The following is a 20,222-nucleotide window of genomic DNA, read 5'->3' as shown; positions in this document are numbered from 1 at the left end:
ATGCATTTGTTGTCTGAATTTCGGGGTACATCTTGCGAAGAAGTAGGGGATTTGGGTATGCCCCCGTCTGTAGAAGCCTTAGTGTCAAAGCCTGAGGTCTATTGAGTTTGCAGCGTTGGAGGGGGTAAATCCTCCGAGCCAAGTAAAAGCGCTTAGTAATTTCGGTGTACGAGGACGGAGAGTCCCGATTGTCAGTAACCCCAGCGTCACGCATCCCGGTAGCTACGCGGTTGATGATCCCTCGCGCAGCTCCGTGTGCCGACTCATTGAGGTTGGGCGGGGCACCCTCGATCTGTCCCATGTGGGCTGGAAACCAGATCAATGTGTCTGGCTTGATCTCCTTGCTTCCTAGCATCCCTAGAGCCAGCTCGGATATGGTTCCTTTCGCAAATGCCCTAACAGCTGATATCGAGTCACTGTAGATTGATGTCCTCTTGTCGTCCAATATGGCCATCGCTATCGCAGCCTATTCTGCGATCTCAGAGGACGTCGTCCGAATCGAGACTGCGTTCGTTTTCTACCTTTCATGATCTGCGCTAACTACAGCGAAAGCCTGTCCGTCGGCGTAGCGCGCTGCGTCTACAAAACTGTTCTCCGAAGCCCGTTCACGAGCCTTTTCCAGGAGAGCCTTCGCGCGCGCCCGACGTCTTCCCACGTTGTGTTCTGGATGGACGTTTCGTGGGATCGGGGTGACAGTGATGCGGTCCCGCTGCTCTCTAGGGTTGCTGCAGAACTTTGTTTTGATTACTGTGGGAGGAACGCCAAGCTCCTGTAAGATGTATCTTCCAGCTTGTGTGGTAGATAGCCTGACGAACTGGGCCCTCTCCTGTGCTTCTGCTATTTCCTCTAGCGTGTTATGCATGCCAAGGTGAAGTAAGCATTCCGTGTGAGTGTATATGGTGAGGCCGAGAGCTCTCTTGATTGCCTTCCTGATTAATGCGTTGAGCTTATCCCGCTCCGATCTTTGCCAGTTGTGCATGGCCGCGACGTAAGTGAAATGACACATTACGAACACATGTACCAATCTCACAAGGTTATCTTCTCCAAGGCCTTGCTGCCGGTTGGCCACTCTTCTGGTTAGTCTGGTGGCATTGCAGCGTAGATGAAACGGATATAATTAAAAGCTATAATTACACTACCTCGGCAGCTTTGCTTTAAGTCTTGTCCAAGTCTACTCACTCACTGCTCGTCGTGGTGGCCGAAATAGCGGCTGTGTGAGCCGTGTTTGCGGCTACCGTGGCGATCGCAAATAAGCGAGAAGGAGTCCGTCCAATAGCGGGCGCTGCCACGTGACCAAATATGGCGTCGCCCATGGGTACGATGCTGCAAAAAGTCTATACGCTCTAAACACTGTAACGTCTCTAAAGGTGCCATGTTCGAGTCTTTATTGACAATCGCGCTGTTTTATGGGAAGGCAAGAGTCATGCGATTTAGGATATTTCAGCTATTTTTGTCACATGCGAAGGCATAACGTCGGTGCTGTAAAAATTCGCCGCGGATAGGTAAACTTATCTCTAGCTTAGTCTTAAGCTTATCTTAGTTTGCGTTGTTATCCCGTACATATCAACCACCACCACCACCACCACCACCACCACCACCACCACCACCACCACCACCACCACCACCACCACCACCACCACCACCACCACCACCACCACCACCACCACCACCAACAACAACAACAACAACAACAAACTAGAACCCTGAGCATTGGACAATTACTAATGGTGAATTCTAGAATAGGTAATTTTAACGCGGGAGCGCTAAGGGCCCCGCGTGGAGAAAATGCGGTGTAGGCGTCGGCGTCCCCGCGAGCCAAAACTTCCGCATATATTTAAGTATATGTATATGCCACGCGTTGCTCTATTGCATGCGGTATATGCCGGCTACATTGCCACACCATTCTATCAGTGAAGCTGCTCATACCTTGTCTTACAACCTTGACAAAGTTATTCCTCGAAATTTTGAGAATGACAGCCCAAAAATAAATTCCATGAAACAAAACACCGACAGCGCATGCCTCCATGTTAAGTCTTCTAAGACTTAAATATTAAAAGTACGAAATAATAACATAAACCTGAAAATGATGTAAGGAGCCACGTTTCTGCCAGAAAGCTCGCCTTCGTGCATGCCGTTCGACGGCAGGGTCTCCCGATAGCCATTACGGTTACATAAGCTGCAGTTGCCGGGAAGCGTGAGAAGCAGTCAGGGATCTTTGAATGCTATCGGCGTTCCGCTCTTAAAGGCGATTCTTAAGCGTCTTTCAAGTTTTTTTCGCATAAATTAGCAAATAATATTCTATTCGTGTTTGAAATTCGAAATATTCGCACGCCGCTGAAATTTTTATTTCCGGACGAACCCAGACATGCAAATATCCAATTATCGAGAAATGTGAGTGACAATGAAGCTGCGTTGAGCTGCAAATGTAATGTTTTTCGTTGTTGCCATAGGATCGCGGCGTGCTTAAATCTTTACCACGAATAACAAAGAGGAGAGATTACCTGTTTTATCAAATATTTTGTTCATTAAGCACATGGCCAGCGGCCTCTGCCAATGCAGTCTTGTTGTCATGGTAAATTTTCTCATGTTGCCTCACTGATGCCATAACCTTCGCAAACGGCGCAATAAGAGTGTGCACACCACGACGCCAGTTTTAATATGCAAGCGCGACTTCACGTTCAATGTAGCGAAAGACACGATTATTTGAAAGATTTCAGCCTGTCGTGCGAAGTCGAGTGTATCTGCAGTAATCAGAATGGTTGAACTGCATAAATTGCAAGAACCGAAACGGCACAGGCTTCCTAGGTTAGAAGGGCTGATATGCATGCCAGTGTTTTCACTGTTTCCCTCCTCAGCCCTTCATGGGCTGTTGCGATTGTGTGTGAATTGCTCTGTGTTAATTGAGCAAAGGCAATAAAGAAACGATGAAGCAATCGTGGCCTAATGGTTAGAGCATCGGGCTTCGATTCCATGAGCGTCGGGAGGTTCGATTCCATGAGTCTATTTGGCAAGACAGCAGCAGCAGCCAACAGCCACAGTGAGGGAGGATTCGAAAAAAAATATTCGATTTAAAATCCCGAATGGGCATTAGCATAGTAATATATCAAGCTATCGTTTATATCAGTTGGCAACACTGCTTTGAGTGGTCAGAAGAAGGCGTGACGAAGGTGTAGGGCTAAACGACCGAACAGCAATGGCTTAAGCAAGGCAGTTGTACTTAGCGTTTAGTTCTATTTTACGTTTAGTTCTACTGCACAGGCGAGCCAAGCGGCTAAGCCCGCCTAAGTTCATCGATAAATGCAGGCCCGTCATGGCACTGATTTACTGTCATCGGTGTGAGTGTACCAAAAAAGGAAAGAGGGCAATTTTAGAATGACATTTCTTCTATGAAAGGTTCACCCGATCAGCTCAGGTGGCTGTGGCAGTTTATTTTTATTCGCCTGGGCTGCCACGCGGGACGCATTATAGGAATGACATTACATGGAAGCAGGGAGTCCCGTTAAATGCAGCTACCGCAACAGTAACAAAATGCATTGTCCGCGAGTCATCGTTTTTAGTCTTCAGATTGGCCAGTTATTGACTTCGCATCCGTAGATACATTTTCACAGACTGTCTTTGCCGCATTGCACAACCAAAATAGATGACGGGCATCCGCTGGAGACAGAGGAGCGCAGCACTTCGGACATTGGATATTGTATTTCTTTGAATGACCCCACGTACAAGTTATGGCTGTCATAAAAGCAGAGTGACGAGAGAGAGAGAGAGAGAAAGAGAGAGAGTGAAAGAGAGAGAGAGAAAGAGAGAGAGAGGGAGAGAGAGAGAAAGAGAGAGAGAGAGAGGGGAGTGGTTTGATGCGAAAGGAACGGTTGGCGCTATCTTCTGCTGCCCATGAGCCCGGAGAGACATTTTATTCATCAGGGAAGGATTGTGTGAAGGGGGCCCACACGCGGGGTGGAAGGCAGGGGTATAAACGCACCTCCCACCGGATGATACGTTTGCGGGCAGTGACGACAAAACGAGGTAATTTATTTGTGTCTCGCACTCGCTGTGGGGGCCGTAACGTAAATGGCAGGAAGGAGGCTCAGTACTCGCTAAAACATAATAGAGTTGCTTCGCCGATACAGAGGTGAGCAACTAAGAACTTTACTTTTTTTTTCGCTGGTATAACGCTGTGCACTTCAAGAAGGAATTGTGCAACTCCTGGACGCCCAACACCACCATCGTGCACCACTGTTTGGCGACATTTTTTTGGCCTCTATCGCGGCACCTAGTAAGCCCTTTTTTAAATAGTCTTGCGTTGGAACGCCCCAGGCACGCCCCTATACAATTACTAAGGTATAGGAAAAATTAGAGAAATTGTGTGGCCGGGATAGTTGGTAATTAACTATAAGCAAGAGCGAACGAACAAACTGAGGTCCGAAACGGGAGACGAGCACAAGCTCGGACTTTCAGCTAATATTTTATTCAGAAAAAAAAACACACACACAGAGAAATTTAAGCTGATTAGACAACAGACCATTTTCAGAGGCTAGGATTGGCTTACAAAGGGACGCGGGCACTGATACGATTCATGAAATCGACTGGCCTCACTGACCGATTGCACGCGTGATGTGACGGACAACAGCTCGTGTTCGCACTGAGAGTAACTTCTTCCCTCCCTCTGTTTTCTTTATTTTCATCCCTAAACCCCTTCTCCCATGTAGGGTAGCAAACCGGACATGCGTCTTGTTGACCTTGCCACCTTCCCTTCCTTCATTTCCTCCTCCTCCTCCCGCTTTATTCAGAAAGAACTCATATGCATTCGCACACGTGATCACCAATCGAGGTGCCGCGTTGCCTTGCACGTTGCAAGAACAGAAAATAAAGGTATAAAAAGACAAAAGAGGAAAAGAAGAACATAATGAGAACGGTTGTCATTTCTTCAGAAAAACCAAGGTAGATGAAGTGAGCTGACCATTCTCTGTGTATTCCAGTTATGCTGCTTCTTTGTCTGACAAGGGTACCGAGGGGTTACTCCCACGATTACCCTTGGCTATAACTGCGGCCTCAGAGAATGGCGCCACTCTCCTATTCTTTCATTTATTAGTACCGTCAAAGTAAAACGTACGCTACAGAGCCGAGTCGTTTAACAACTAAGGGAATTTTAATATTTACAACAGCAGCCAAAAGCAGCCGTCTTATAACAACGTTTAAAGCATAAAAGAACATAAACCACACAATAACACTAGTTCGTCAGTCTAATAAAGGATTAAAGGTGGAACGAAACTCTAGAAATGGTAGAAAGGAAGGCCGTTCCGATCATAGCGTGTGCGAGGAAGAAAATAATCAGAAAAGGTATTTTGGTTCTACATGTTACAATGCCTGCTCTGCTTCTGTGATCAAGTCGTGCGGATATGCGTAAATGCGGAATGAGCAGGTTGTTGCGTAATGCTTTTTGATTAAAGATATCATAAAACAGAAATCGGTCGTGCTACTTTACGTCGGGTACGTTGATAGTGTTTTAGGCCTAAGTTATGCTCCATATTTTTGACGTTGGCTGTATACGTTGAGAGTTAGAAAAGAAAAACCGGGCAGATTTGTTCTGAATTCATTTATAACTGGTTTTTGAGAATTTCATGCTCGGGTCCCAGACTGACACGACACGCAATCCAACTGCGAACGAACAATAGTGGTGTAGAAAAGAAGCTTAGTGCCGGTAGGTAACGAATGAGTCACCTTTTAGATAAACTAACGTGAGGTTAGCTTTGTTTATGACGTAATCTATATGGGTGGCCCAGCTAAGGTTATTAGTAATACGGATGGCTCAGGTATTTATACGATGAAGCGGGTTCTATAGTGTAGAGCCATTTAGTCAGCACGGATGGTAACTGAGTGTTAGTGCGAGACACGCGCGTGAGTTTACACTGCGTGCATTAAGCGCCTTATACGTCAGGCTTCTTACCAAGAAAAGATGGCGTTAATGTCATCCTGGAATTATGCTCGTGTCAGTTTCACTTGTTATTTCTCGGAAGTGCATACAGTCATCTGCGAATAAATGTATAGACGACGAAACGCAGGTAAGGCAAATCGTTTATAAAGAAATAGATAGGTAAGGACCCAAGAACGGGGCCTTGGGGGCAACACCAGAGAATACAGGGTGGTGAGAGGAGTGAACTTAGCTGAAAGAAACCGTTGACGGAAAGTAAGAAAATGTTCGATCCATTTCAGTATATTAGTATCTAATCCTATCATGCGAAGTTTTACCAAAAGAAGGCAACGAGAACGGTTATCAAATGCCTTGGCGAAGTCTAAAAATATGCAGTCAGCTATGAAACGATGATCAAGAATGGTGATCAAGAGTAGCTGCGTTTCACATGAATACGACTTCCTAAAACCGTGCTGGGAGGGATGAAAAAGAAAGTTAAATTCGAAGTAATTCACGTTGTGCCAGAATGGTATGTGCCCTATAGTTGTACACGGGATGCTGGGGATAGTGGCACTGGTTTAGTGCTGAGCATTGATTTCCATACTTATGTATAGAAAGGACTTTTCCTATCTTCCAGTCAGTGGGTAAGTCACCCTTGTCTAATGCTTGCGGAAATATCTTAAATATTGATTAACATGGTTTATGTCTTAGTACTCGTTAGAAACTTAAGAGTTGACGCAATCAGCACCAGGCGTATAAGATGACTTAAGGCTCTCGATAACCTTAGCAACGCGGTCTCGGTCGATCAGCACGGGATACATGTGCTAAATAGTTAAGAGTACAAATTTCAGACCGATCAATCGGTAGCACACCAGAGAAAGAACTGGAAAGCACATGTTTGAATACATTTGCACATTCGCTGTCAAATACTAATTCATCATCAAAGTTCGTTACCACAATATTCGATGCATCCGCGGGATCAACAGGGTTAAAAAATTGGTTGGGCGGCGTTCTTGCTGCACGGCATGGCCGTTTCTTATTCTATTGGACAACCGTTCAAGGTATGCAATATACCATGGTGCACAGCGATTGCACTAAATTTTTCGGACGGGAACAAGGCGACCAGTAAGTTCAGTAACCTTGTTTATCAACAGCGCCCAATTTTGTTCAACGGAACGTGAATCCTATTCTTCGTGTCCTCCACGTATTGGTGCGCTGTTACTTATAATTTCAAATCGAACTTTGTGAGGGGCCTTCAACAAGCGATAGACAGTTGTGAAAACTTCGTAGGTTGTTGCTAATTTACCTATCATGAGTAGATAAAAACTGTGCAAAAAAAAGAACAAAACGAAACAGCAAAAAAATGAGATACATTTATAACATGAGTGAATGTATTCTTATCGTAAATGTTTAATGCCACTGAATACATCCGGCTGTCCGTCTGTATCAAGAAGTAAGTGTCGAGCCATCCAACGAAATCAAGGAAAAGCCAGGACTAAAACGCCACACCCATCGTACGTGTCAGTTTTCATGGGACAGTTCAGATTTCGTAATACATGCACGTAAGTTGGATTATGGAATGCCAACATAGCCTCATATGGAATCGAACGTGTGTCCTTGTGGTCAGTGAGATTATGCAACGGTCTCCGAGCCTTTACGGCAGCCACCTTATCCAGTGTCTGTGCAGCGTTTGCACCATGCTGCTGTATGTAGCTACCCAGTGTGGTCTCGATTACCAGTAAGTCATCCCGTGCCGCCTAATCTGTGCAGTCTAATTCCAGTGCCAACCAACTACTGACAGTGCGTTCTCGGGCGGTGACCCCTGCGATCGGCCGTCCACCACCGCGACAACCGCCGGTCACGGATACCGCGATGATGGGGAACTAGCCGACGGCCTCGTCAAAATTGTTCTCAAATGGTATGATTTATGGTCACCAGTGGAGCACCGCTGTCAGGAGAGGTTTGGGCAATTAGCGTGGCGAGTCGGTCCTTCACCTGTCATCCGCCCGAACTGGTGCGTCCACGCCGGAGACGGGGTCAGTGTGCTATCCCCCACGGCCTGCTTGTGCCCCGTGATGTGTGTGTATTCTGGACAAAGCTTCCTTGGGAGGGAAAGGGCAACAAACCTCCGCATTGGTGGGACTTGATGTCATCCGTCTCCGGACGCCGGATTGGGCGAAGGCGCCTGAACAATGAGAACGAAGGGTATAAAAAGAGCGACGAACGCCTGGAGTCGGAGGCTGCTACAATTTCTTCAACTTTTTCTGTACTCCTTTGAAACTCTTGTAAACATGTAATATAAACGTGTGTAAAACGTCCTGGATACCGGGCCCAGCACCGCGTCCCCTTACTTCTCCACGGTAAAGGGTATTCCAGATCTTCGTACCCTAAAGTCACAAGACCCCGAACGGGATTTTGAATATATATGCTCGACGCGTGCACTTATGCTTTGCTGCCCTGCCTGGTTGGCAGCTGGAAACAAGAGACTCTTATCGAAGGCTGTGATAAGATTACGTCATGTCAACAAATGCTCTCGTTACAACTCGGCGCTGTTGCTTCCTGTTTAGCGGGAGCCCCAAGGTCAGTCGTGCGTTTCAATTTGGTTCTAGGTTTCCGGAAGGACAAAAAAAGAAAGAGAAAAAAGAAAGAAGAACGAGACACAAAAACCAACAGAATCTTTGCGTTCTCGCCGCGTATCTCACAACTCTTTTGTCAGCAGTCAGATTGCAAGCATTTATCTTTCTTTTTACTCTTTTTCGGCTTTTCTTGCTTACAAAACGAGTTTGGGGTTGGAGGTTTCACGCACTGCAAACAGAACGGTCTGGCGTGAAACGACTGCAAGATAGCGCTTTCTTAAACACTCGCGTGCCTCTCTCTGTACAGAGCAAGGGAAAGCTGTCGTTATCGGATGACGTAGTATGCGTGCCAGTTTCTCGCTATCTCAAACGGCCGCCGGTGTAAAATGTTCTTGTAGACCCGGTGCCCAGCAAGATTGCTATTCGTCCTGGAGAGCTGAGCGACCAAACTTTTTTTCCTCGCGCCACCTTTCACCATCGAAAAAACCGGTACGTCATTGCAAACCCTTTTCAAAGCACTAAAGAGAACGAACTGAACTAGGTAACAAGTGTTGCATGCGAGCTTTGCACGATGATATGGGGAAGTTAGGGTCCCATTAAGGGGCCAGAATAGCCAACTGGCATTGAAAATGAGAGTATGGTGGTGCCGTTGTGCTTTTGACTGAAGCATGATATCTAAGAAAAGAAACAAAAATCACAGGACAGTCACGAGCGTGTAACGCGAATGCTTAAGCGTTAGGGGCTGCGGTTAGTTGGGGTTAGCTTGGCGTTTTCGTTCCCGTTTTCGAGCTCACACAATCGCTTGGGGGTTTAAAGGTCCCGCTTCTTCCACGACATTTTAGTGTAAATGGTGTTTGGTAGCGTTTTGGTTCAGACTGCCGTGGCTGCTTAGTGGCTATGGTGTTGGTTTGTTAAGCATGAGGTAGCGGGATCGAATCCCGGCCACGGCGGCAGCGTTTCGATGGGGGCGAAATGCGAGAACACCCGTGTACTTAGGTTTAAGTGCAGGTTAAAGAACTCCCGGTGGTCCAAATTTCCAGAGTCCCCCACTACTTCGTGCCGCATAATCAGATCGTGTATTTGCCACTTAGAACCTCACAATTAATCTTTTAATACGACCCACGAGTTCCCTTATTTCATCACTTCACAGAATTATCTCCGTGCCGTATTTGCTACCGCTTGTACGTATGCTATACGACACAAAGGCGTGCAGGAAATCTTGCCTGCGTGCTCTACGGGCAGAAAACGTGTGCACAAGGCCAGGGTTTCAAATATATAACGATTTATGACGCCCTACGCCGTAAACGTGAATATGAAACCGCAATATTGAACATTTCGTGACGCATCACTCTGCATCAACGGGGCTACGCAAGCTATAGCTCAGATCTCCACCACTTCAGGCTGCACGTTTCCACGTAGTATTTCAACTGTCCCGCAGTTGTTGCATTGCGAACAATGTCTCGTGGGTATATTTATACTCGGCGTCGAAAGTTTACGAACCACCGCAGGACCTGAAGAAACTTTGAACTTCCGAACCGTTAGCGACCATGTATCCAAGCATAACCGTGCAACAATATCTTGTTCGCATCTAGAACTGCCGACTGTATGCCCAGGCTTCTGAGACGTTCATTTTTTTACCAGATTCCGCGCTCCGTAAACGCTTGGCCGTATGTCGTAACAGTTGTGTGTGGGTTTATTCCTAATCCAGTGAACAATCGGTTCACGATCAAGCTACTAACCGATTACACGCATCTGACGTCGACAAACAAACAGATAGGAGTGATGCACATGATACAGTGCGGAAGAGACGAATCTCGGAAGGTCAGCAGACTTGGGTGACTAAAAAAAGAAGAAATAAGACGCGGGGGACCATGAATGGTTATCTCAAGTAGGCTGCGGTACCAAGAAGCCACTCGCTCTTTCATTCCAGCCCATAGTGAGTTGGAGTTACTTTGAGTGCATCGACTTGTCCTGCGGTGGCCGTGGACGCATAGCGAATTTTCGCCAGTTAGCTACTGTCTTGGGGATCGTCCTGCCCGCTCCTCTTAGAGTCGGCGCCTAGTTTTCCCGCTAAGGTCCAGCGTCGCGTGAGAGAAACGGAAGGCACAACCCGCCGAAGTCGCAGCCAGATATCGTCGCAAAAGCGAAGACGCTTCAGCGATCACAGAGAGCGAGATGCCATGAAATGCAGACAATGAATCAGAAAATCCATGTCAGAGGGAAGTATCAGATAACAGAGATATATACACAGGAGGCCCCGCAGTTAAAAACTGAACTGGAACCTCCTGTGCGTCGTGACAAGATTTATTCAAACAAAATATCAGTGACAACCCTTGAAACTTGAAACAGCTATTAAACCCTAATAAATACTATAATAGACAAACGCGCAAAATACAACGTATCCTGTGAATAAATCGTTAGTAGTAAGAAACTTCACAGGCGCTATATTTCTGTAATCCAGAAAAACAGGCGCAAACATGGTGGCAAGGAAACAAAATAAAGATGCCACGAATGAAGATTTATCGCACAATAAGAAGGGTATAAATTATTGGTAGGTTAAACTTAGTTTGATGTAGGTAAAAAAACATTTTAGTTATGTTTGAAATCTCTGATTTTTCTGCAATTTTAAGGAAAATAATAGTGTGTTACCGATTGATAAGGCTTTAATATAAACCGACTGTTTGCCGTGAGGTTTGGGATACAAACGCTCTGTAACATGAATACTCTGTGTTAATCTTGTATTGATAGCATCAATGACACGTGTTTCTGAGATAATGACCACTGGAACGCATTTGCACGTAACAACTGATTCGCGCTAGTGTCACGTGAAAAATAGCCGAACGATTCGTTCAATGTTGGATTGCTTGTATATTGACATTAGGTGACTACTATATATATATATTTATTGCTTGATGATATTATGTTGCACTTAGTTTGGGAGTGAACAAAGACATAATGAAGCGGCATGAGAGTTGATAGCGAGAAGCATGAACTATCTTTTATTAAAGCACGTACTCCGTATGCCATTTTCTTGGTAGCTGTATTTGAAGGTAAAATTTAAATTGACAGTCAAATTACACTCTTAACACTATGATCACTGAGCTTTGCGTACATTCTGCAAAACAATGTGTCAGAACCTATATGCCAGACTGCATCGGCCCATCGGGAGCAAGGCGTAGAGACAAAAAAGCCTGAGTTCGAACACGCACACTATCGAGAAGCTTAGGCGAGAAGACATGTAGCGCGACACATTGATTCAGATGCACAGTTCTGCACGACGTACACAGTGTTTAATGATCTGTAGTGTCAGGTGCGAAACGAAGGCGGTGGGTCTCCAACAAAACAACTTGTATTTCGGGGCGATGAAAGGCCAAGGAGTAGCCGTAGCGATTTACACTGCGTCTGGTGAAACAGAGTTCAGCTGCGAGGGTCTAACGTCCTCTGGACCTCTCTGGTACAAGCCATAATCTCGGGCCATGCGACCGGCGGTCGCAAGACACGGCGTCACTTCGTCATCTTTGTCGGTGGCTGTAGCGCGTCGTCCGTATAACGGTCACTGGCAGCTGCTACCGAATTTCTTGGCACGAACAAATAAAGCATTAACACTACTGCCCGAGTATTCTTTCGCGAGTCGCGGCAAACAAATTTTGTTTTCTGCCCTTCTGCAGGAGGTACCTGCAATGGACGCCACGAGCCCGATCGACGTCCGCGCGGTCGTCGACGAGGCGGTCGCATCTCGAGCCGAGGCTCTGCACGCCGTGGGTCGCTTCCTGTGGGAGAACCCGGAGACGCGCTTCGAGGAGCACAAGGCGCACGACACGCTGTGCGCCCTCCTGGAGAGCGAGGGTTTCGACGTGCGGCGACACCACGTCCTGGACACGGCCTTCCGCGCGGAGTACGGGGGTAAAGTACGACGCTTGGCGACGTACCCTTACAGACCGCAATACCGCCCCTATGAAGTTAAACCAGAACAAGTCGAAAACCACCCACAAATGCGTGGTAGAGTGTACAAGCGCGACTGTACGAGGACGTAGGAAGAAACAGATACACAGACACAGCGCTTCACTTTCAACTGTAGTTTTTTTATTTTCGCACGCATCGATAAATATATACCGTACGAGCGGAAACAAACTAACAGCAAGAAAGAACATTCAGTGGTGAATTTTGATAAACCGTACACGTGTGCAAGCCATGGGGAAAACATGTACTGCAGCGGTCACAAAGATAAACCGAGGAATCGTATCTCCATTTCAGATAGCAATACCGAAGGCTTGCTTACGCACTTTTCCTCTAATTTGCAATCTCGTAGGCCTCCACAATCTCCCTCGTCATCCTGCTATGAGCACTATACAGAATGGAAGTACTTTCAAACATGGGCTTGCAGGAACAATCTCGGCAGAGAATGCACAAATGACCCGAGATTACCCTAGTGATATTATATCGATGCTCTTTTAATGTCTCATTGATGCATCTGCTGATTTGACCAACATACGTTCTTCCGCATGAAAGTGGAATGGCATAGACAACGTTATGAGTACAGGTTACAAATTGTTTGCGATGTTGAGTAGAACATGCATGCATTTTGTTATTCTCTCTGTTAACCTGTTTGCTTCGCTTCCGTAGACGCTCAGGGGCAGAGAAAACCACGTCTACTCCCGATTCTTGCCGCTATTCTTCTGAGATTATGTGAAATGCAATGAATGTATGGTACCACAGCAACTTTCTTTTCTCTAGCATTGGCACTGTTTCCATTCGACTCGCTTTTGCACTTCCTGCTTAAGTCCTCCGCGACAGAGGTGAGCATGCGCATCGGGTAACCACAATCTGCCAGGCGCAAATGGGGGCCGAAGTTCGCGACTCAGCCAAATAAGTCTGCTTCGGATCTGTTGGCAATGGTACGACAAATGTCACAGCGAGTACCTGAAGCCGAGTCGGAAAGGTGTGTATCTGAGGGAGTGGATGTGCTAACGCGGTCCCGTCCCCTTAGCGAAAGGTTCTCCTTTCCTTGAATAAGACTGTTAAGTTATAGTGTACTATATATATATATATATATATATATATATATATATATATACGAGAAGGAAGGGGTTTAACCGAGGGGCCCGATTTTTATAGGTCATATAAACACTCGGTGTCAGTGTTTGTTGGCGTCTCATGTCATGATATGACATGTGTATATATATATATATATATATATATATATATATATATATATATATATATATATATATATATATATATACATTAATTAAACAATAATTTCACCGTTACTTTCTCTGTCGTCATTGTTGTCTTTAAATATGGTTGTAATGCACAAAAGAGTCAGATATGGCACACCAAGAGGGACACCACGTATGCTTTTCCATATCTCTCGTTCAAGTGTAGCATGTGGACCCTTTGCCCCTAACTTTTTGGGTTCTATCATAATGAAAACCGGCTGATCGCACGACATGTCCGCATGCTCCTTCTCCAAAGCTCCACTTACGCTGCCATCACCATGTCTTCGACGTTGAATACAAGTTGAACCCTCGGTACTACAACACTGCCCAGGTGTCTCGGCGCCTTTTAAGAAATTCCGCGGATGCTTGCTACAGATTTCTCTCTGGGTAGCACTGTAGGAAAATCTGGCACAATGGCCGATTCTATGGCCATTGTGCGGCTTGTAGAGGACACGATCAGCGGTATAGCCAGGGAATAGGACAGCGGGCATGGTGCTCGCCCTTACCCCTTCCCGTCCCTGGTCAACTGCGTGCACTCCCCCCCTCCCCACCCCCCCTTACACACACAAAAAAGACAGGTTCTCTATACGCAACTGGACACGATATAACTTTGCAGTGGCTGCCGGGGCATGCATAGTTGGTAACCACCTTGCTGATGACGCAGCCCGTGGTGCGCACGCTGGAGCACCAACACTCTACACCATTATCAAGAGCCGATGCTTCAAGATACCTTCGCCATCTTGCGCGCAATACCACGTTGACTCATCGGAGTACTACGCAAAACTGCCACCATCGCTTAAACAGCTTCGATCCGTCATTGTTATTGCAGCCACCACCAAAACCTCGAGACGTGATACAATACTGCGGTGTCGCAGTGTCGTAGTGTCGACGTGATGCAACACTACTGTTGGTCGGAATAGCGTTTCCCGCCAAGTCGCACAGCTATCGCACTGTCTTCTTTCTCATTCATTCCCCCTTCCCCCTCCCGACGTGTGCAACGGCAATCGGGACAAAGTCTAATTAACCCTTTTCTTTCCTTTCCTCTTTCTTTCTTTTTTGCGACAACGCTATGGTAAATGGCCACCTGCGTCCAACATGTGCAGCCGGTTCTCCCGTGGTGGCGCTTCTGTGCGAGTACGACGCCCTACCTGGCCTTGGCCACGCCTGCGGTCACAACCTGATCGCCGAGAGCGCACTCACCGCCGCAGTCGCAGCGAGGGAGCTCCTCCGACGGAGCGAGTTGTGCGAGGCACCGGTAAAGGGGAAGGTAAGCACCAATCTATACTGTTGGTCATGCTGTAGAGAGGGAGAGCGAGAGAGACAGACAGGACTCACAATGAAGTCTGGATAGGTTCCCCTGACAACATGCGGGTATGCTACTCCTGAGGGGTACGATGAAAATAAAAAAAAAATGAAACGATATGCACAGTGTACGTCACAGATACACAACACCAAAAAAAAAAAAACATGCCTCAACATTAAAAGAACTTAGGACTCTTCCTGAAACTCTTCCTAAAAGTAGTTGTTTAAGATTTATTACCTTATATGTTGTTCTGGCGTCATTATTTAAAGGCGAAACGACTTAAATGCCTCTTTGCAAAGGCCCGAAAAAAGCAGGGTCTAGTCCAGTGAAGCAATAAAATATCACCAGGAATGGATCATACCCCCGTAAGCAAGCAAAGATGTAATGGGTGAATATGAAGAAACGAAAGAAATAACAAAGGAAATAAAGAACGAACGAAAGAACGAAAGAACCTTTAGGTATAGTGCATTAGGTGCTCGCATGTCTAGTTGAGTGAGGCGGTCGAGCTACAGCACTATAAGTTTACTTCACCCTGCGGCTCGTTATGTCTTGCAAGAAGTCAGACACCTGCGATCGTATAACTTAATGCATTACCACGGGTGCAGCAGCCTTTCGCCTTCACGTGTTACGGGAGAACACCTCATGTAACATGCTGCCGAACTTTTCTTGAATTAGGTGGTTAATTTATTGAGAGCAGCATTCCGGGCAAGTTGGTAATGTCGCGCAATATCATTTAAGCAATGGTTAATTTATAATGTGCACGTTTCGGGACAAAACGGTGCTATATAAACGTGGCTCTGACGACCATGCTGATTCATTAGAGGGTAATGTGGTCACGTCATGGTATACAGCAAATGTCTGGTCATTTATCGCTTACGAGTTCCATGATGGAAAATAGGGCTGCCAAGGGAGTTTTTCCTGAGGGGGTAAACGTAGCACCTCGATACAACTACAAAGAAAGAAATGGACACCCGTCACAGGCGCTCCTAACACTTTTCGTTTGAATTGAGATTACTTTTCTCTACTTCTGAAGATAGTGAGAGAAAGAGAAAAATCTTTATTGAATTACGGCGAATTCCGCCAGCGTACATGTAGTCGCCTACGTGCTAATCTGCACAGGGAAGGTGATCAGGGACAGAATAGCCCTAGGAGGAGGAGGGCAGGAAAGAATAAAAAAGCGAGAATGTAAGATTACGGCATGTACAGGTGAGACAAACGTGATGGTGTTGATGTAAACAGACTAGGAGCTTGTCAGTTAAGCCAGCGTCTTCAAGGAATACAAACAGAAATCTTAATGCTTGCCCGTTGCTTTGAAGGAGAAGGCATAGGACATAGTATTCTTCCTAAATATAGTGGTTCTTGTGAAGCAGAGCCTATTATATCACAATAACAATATCTCCAGTTTCCATAACCTGGACATTCCAACAAAATGCTTCACAGTATCTGACGCGCCACAGTTATCACAAAACAGGTTGGCGCTATGTCCAAGGCGGTACAGGCGAATGCGAATGCGCCGTACAGACGAGGTGTCTCAAGGTGACTAGAAGCTGATGTGGAAGTCTTGATTTTAGGACGCGGTCTACATTATGGAGGAAGGCATGTTGAAGCGATAGACTCCGCAGGCGATTTCCTTCCGTGTGAGCATATTTCTTTTCCATTGCTGATGCATCGCATTGTGTGAAATATATTCATAGGAAATGTCTTAAACGGAACCATCTGTGGGCAGCTGGACCCGCTTTTTCGTTTCTGCATACACCATAGTGTTCAGGAAGCCACTGGTACATGGCAGTATGGTCAGTGACAGTGGCCTTATGGCGTTTGGGTCACTGGATGCTGATTACGTTCTGTAAGGCCGCTTTTGAATCTGTGAAGATGACCCATTGTCCTGGTGGTTGCCTATGGATGTGAAGAACTACTTCTTTTAGGCCGGAATGTTCAGCTGATATGCTTGACGCTAACCGTTCAAGACGGTAAAAGAAGCACGGGCCCGTGAAAAGAGCTGCTGCATCACTGTGCTTGGGGACAGCACACAAGAGATCTTGCGTTCGCAAGATGCAATTCAATTTTAATAACCGGTTAACTAGGCTTTCTAAAGCAGGCTACTCTAGTTCGGCGCTAATGTATGTGGCCGAATTCCTGCAATGGAAGTTAAAGAAGCCACTGGTACATGGCTGTGTACAGTGGCCTTATGACATTTGGGGTCACTGGATGCTGCAGCGAAAAACATGTACTCCTACAGTAGAATTCTTCCTTAGAGTTATGTTCTTCGTGCCTTTCACAGATAGTAGTGCTGGGAACGCCCGCCGAAGAAGGTGGCATGGGCAAAGAGCTGCTGCTGCGTGCCGGGGCACTGGACGATGTCGACGCCGCGCTCATGGCGCATCCTGAGAACAGGGCAGTCCTGCGACTCCACCTGTCGTCAAGATGCGGAGTAAGTGCTGTTCTTCTACGGCGCACTGTTCTCGAATGTGTGTACCAGCAGAATCGAATATTGACGGAAGTAAATCGAATGTACTATTGTGTACTTTTCGAATAGTTAAAAAAATTACCGTCGCTTTCGGCATTAATGTCAAATGATATGCATATCTTAGTATCCGTCATGATTAACAAGTCTGTGTCGTAATACTGCAGAATGTGAAGCGCTGTTTATTCCAAGTCCAAATTGAGCATTCGGAACAAATGGATAGTTTGTTCACATACAAGGAATTTTCATGAGAGGGCGAATAATCTTAAATATAAAAGAAAAATTCTGGCTCCCTGAACGATGTACAGCGTGCTCAACAACGCAACTTCTCAGGTTTCATGTCTACCCTGTCACCGAGATGAAATTTATCGCACTTTTGCTTGAAATCTGTTTGATAGTGCGCACCAGAGGAGTCCAATGATGGACTTGAGCTCCAGTTCTCCGCCGACAGTGGCGTACACTGGAGGCATTTATAAGAACGACTCGAGAGCTGTGAACAGAAAGTGGACTACTCTCGAGGCGGACTGACAGATCGCCATTCTTCTGCACATCGTCGAGGGGAAAGAAAGTCGCAGTTTCGACCGAAAGGCGAAGTATCGATTGCGATAGCAAATTAGTATACAGCCATACGAAGTAAGGATAGTACCTTTATCGGCCATATAAACTTGTAAACATTCGCTTACTAACTAGATTAACCAGCACGGCGTCACGCTCGCACAGGTAAACATGAACGCATCTCACTCGCTGCCGAAGCGATGGAGTGCGAAAACTGGAGCGAGCGAATTGACCTTCGTGCTGCCTTTCGCTTCAGCGTGAACTAATCGTCGAAAGCACAGCGCATACGAAGGTACCAGCACCCGGTGCACTTTGTCCACATCGTAGATCGCTATGAAGTTGAGGCCCGCACGACCGCGCACTTTGTGCAGATCGCTTTCAAGATAAGGCGCCCGCGCAGAAGACGCGCCGTACGCAGCAGCCGCCGGAGTAGAACGCCCCTCCCCCCTACCCTCCCATCTCACTGGTGCGTCGCGCGCGACGAAAGACGATGCTTTTCCTCCCGGATTTCCTCCCTTGCGCGCGCAAGATTGAGCCGCGATGGTCGGGCGACCCACGCAAGTTTCATTTGCGCATACGGCATACGCCGCGCGGCGTCCATGTTCTCGTGCTTGGACTTCATACGGAACATCACGACCACGATGACGACGACGGCAGAAATGCACCTGGAGTGTCCATATAATTGCTATGGCAGTAAAAAAGAAGCCTGTGTAGCCTACAGCACCTTCTGCCTGGAAGAACAGCCAGCTTATGTAGCCGTGCTTGAAAGGTTTTATGGCTACTGCTTTCTTGAGAAGAATGAGACATGCAAGTGTGGTTCTCTTGCACGAGCAGGCTGAAGCTGTATCTTTTAAGGAATTCCACCTTAACTTGTTAGCTAAAAGCCTGTACGGGTGGGCTTGGCGATTGTGATGGGACCAGTTCGAACATATTGACTTTCAGGAACTAGTTTCGGCAGAATCCCTCATCACCGACTAGAATTTCAGATGACGCTTGGTATGGGAGAAATATTTGACGATGGCCACAGCAGTGCAAGGCGGACGAACTAGCTTACAGATCGAACCAAATGTGGAATGACCTGAACAAATCGCCTAATTTGTCAAGTGAGTAGCAAGATGCTGTGTGGAACGAATAAACACGACTGATATCGACATCAAGCTAGCACGCAAGTGGGCCTACGAACGCAACAGGCAGCCTGCCTCACGATGGGAAGAAAAGGACGTTGCTATTTCAATAATAATTTGATTCTGACAATACATGACATTTCATTAATGCCATGACGCTGGATATAAGGGCAATGAAATATGCCTGACATAATAATGCGAGCATCGTTTGTGAATCGGTGTGGTATGACACGCCACCAGTCTTTATGACCTGCTGGCTTTAAGCACTCTTGTGGCGTCAGGCTTAAAACTAAAACGTATGATGCTTTCTTGCTTGCGGGTGGTATCTTTCTTTACGCTAGCAAATATTCCGCTGTCTCTTACTATTCCCTACTGCGGCTTAACTTACGTTGTCCCCTGCTGCCCTCAAAAAAAGAAAGAAAAAGAAAATCTTTGAACAGGTCTTGTTTATTGGCGGATGTATACAGTGGTATCCTATGAAGTCATGCGGAATGGTTTCTGCATCATTTGAAGACGTTATATGCTAATAGTTTTCATTTGATTCATCTGTTCAGTCGGATCGTTTTCGACTGCTTTCTACAAATGAACTCAGAAGCACGCCTCAAGTGATAAGCAAGACATATGTAATACATTAGCAAGATAAGCGATTTGGGTACACCCAGTTCAAGGACTCAAACAAAGTAGCTCGTGCGAACGCAGGTGGCAGGCAAACAGTTGGCCGGGGTTTAACGTGGCTTGAACCTAGTTATACGAGCGAAAGCTCTGTTAAGCACGGTTAGACACGGTTCTTCAGTGCTTCTTCCCGGCGAGCTATATCGGCAGGGTGCTCAGACTCAGCCTGGCGAGTGCGGCGAAGAGCTGACGAGCTCGCACAGGCGCGTGCTTCATCCATGGCGAGACTGAGCGGTGTTACGTTTCGCCTACGACGCGCGGTTTAGCCGGCGCGACTGCAACAAAGCGGCAGACATTTTGGCCCGTTCGGCGTCGCCGCTACGCTCCCCGCCAAGCGCGTCCAGGCATGTTCCGATGCCACGTGTCTTCATGTGCGTGTGTGAGTGTATGTGCCATTGTGCCCG

At 46.7% G+C, this 20,222-nt stretch overlaps 1 protein-coding gene across 3 annotated transcripts in view; it reads left to right on the top strand.

Annotated features, from left to right (window-relative positions):
* LOC142572816 (peptidase M20 domain-containing protein 2-like) overlaps window positions 1-20,222 on the top strand; it is an 80,429-nt gene that overhangs the window by 45,579 nt on the left and 14,628 nt on the right. For 2 of the 3 annotated variants that reach the window (XM_075682192.1, XM_075682191.1), the window contains exons 2-4: window positions 12,150-12,384; window positions 14,804-14,967; window positions 17,285-17,434. In XM_075682192.1, the coding sequence (XP_075538307.1) occupies window positions 12,162-12,384; window positions 14,804-14,967; window positions 17,285-17,434 (537 nt within the window). In that variant the 5' untranslated portion in view covers window positions 12,150-12,161. Of the gene's footprint in view, window positions 1-8,820; window positions 8,971-12,149; window positions 12,385-14,803; window positions 14,968-17,284; window positions 17,435-20,222 lie in introns of those variants that run through there. The other variant, XM_075682190.1, reaches the window with a different exon arrangement.

This window comes from Dermacentor variabilis, chromosome 2 (assembly GCF_050947875.1).
Source record: "Dermacentor variabilis isolate Ectoservices chromosome 2, ASM5094787v1, whole genome shotgun sequence".
Classification (NCBI taxonomy): Eukaryota; Metazoa; Arthropoda; class Arachnida; order Ixodida; family Ixodidae; genus Dermacentor; species Dermacentor variabilis.
This window is presented reverse-complemented; position numbering and strand designations above follow the sequence as displayed.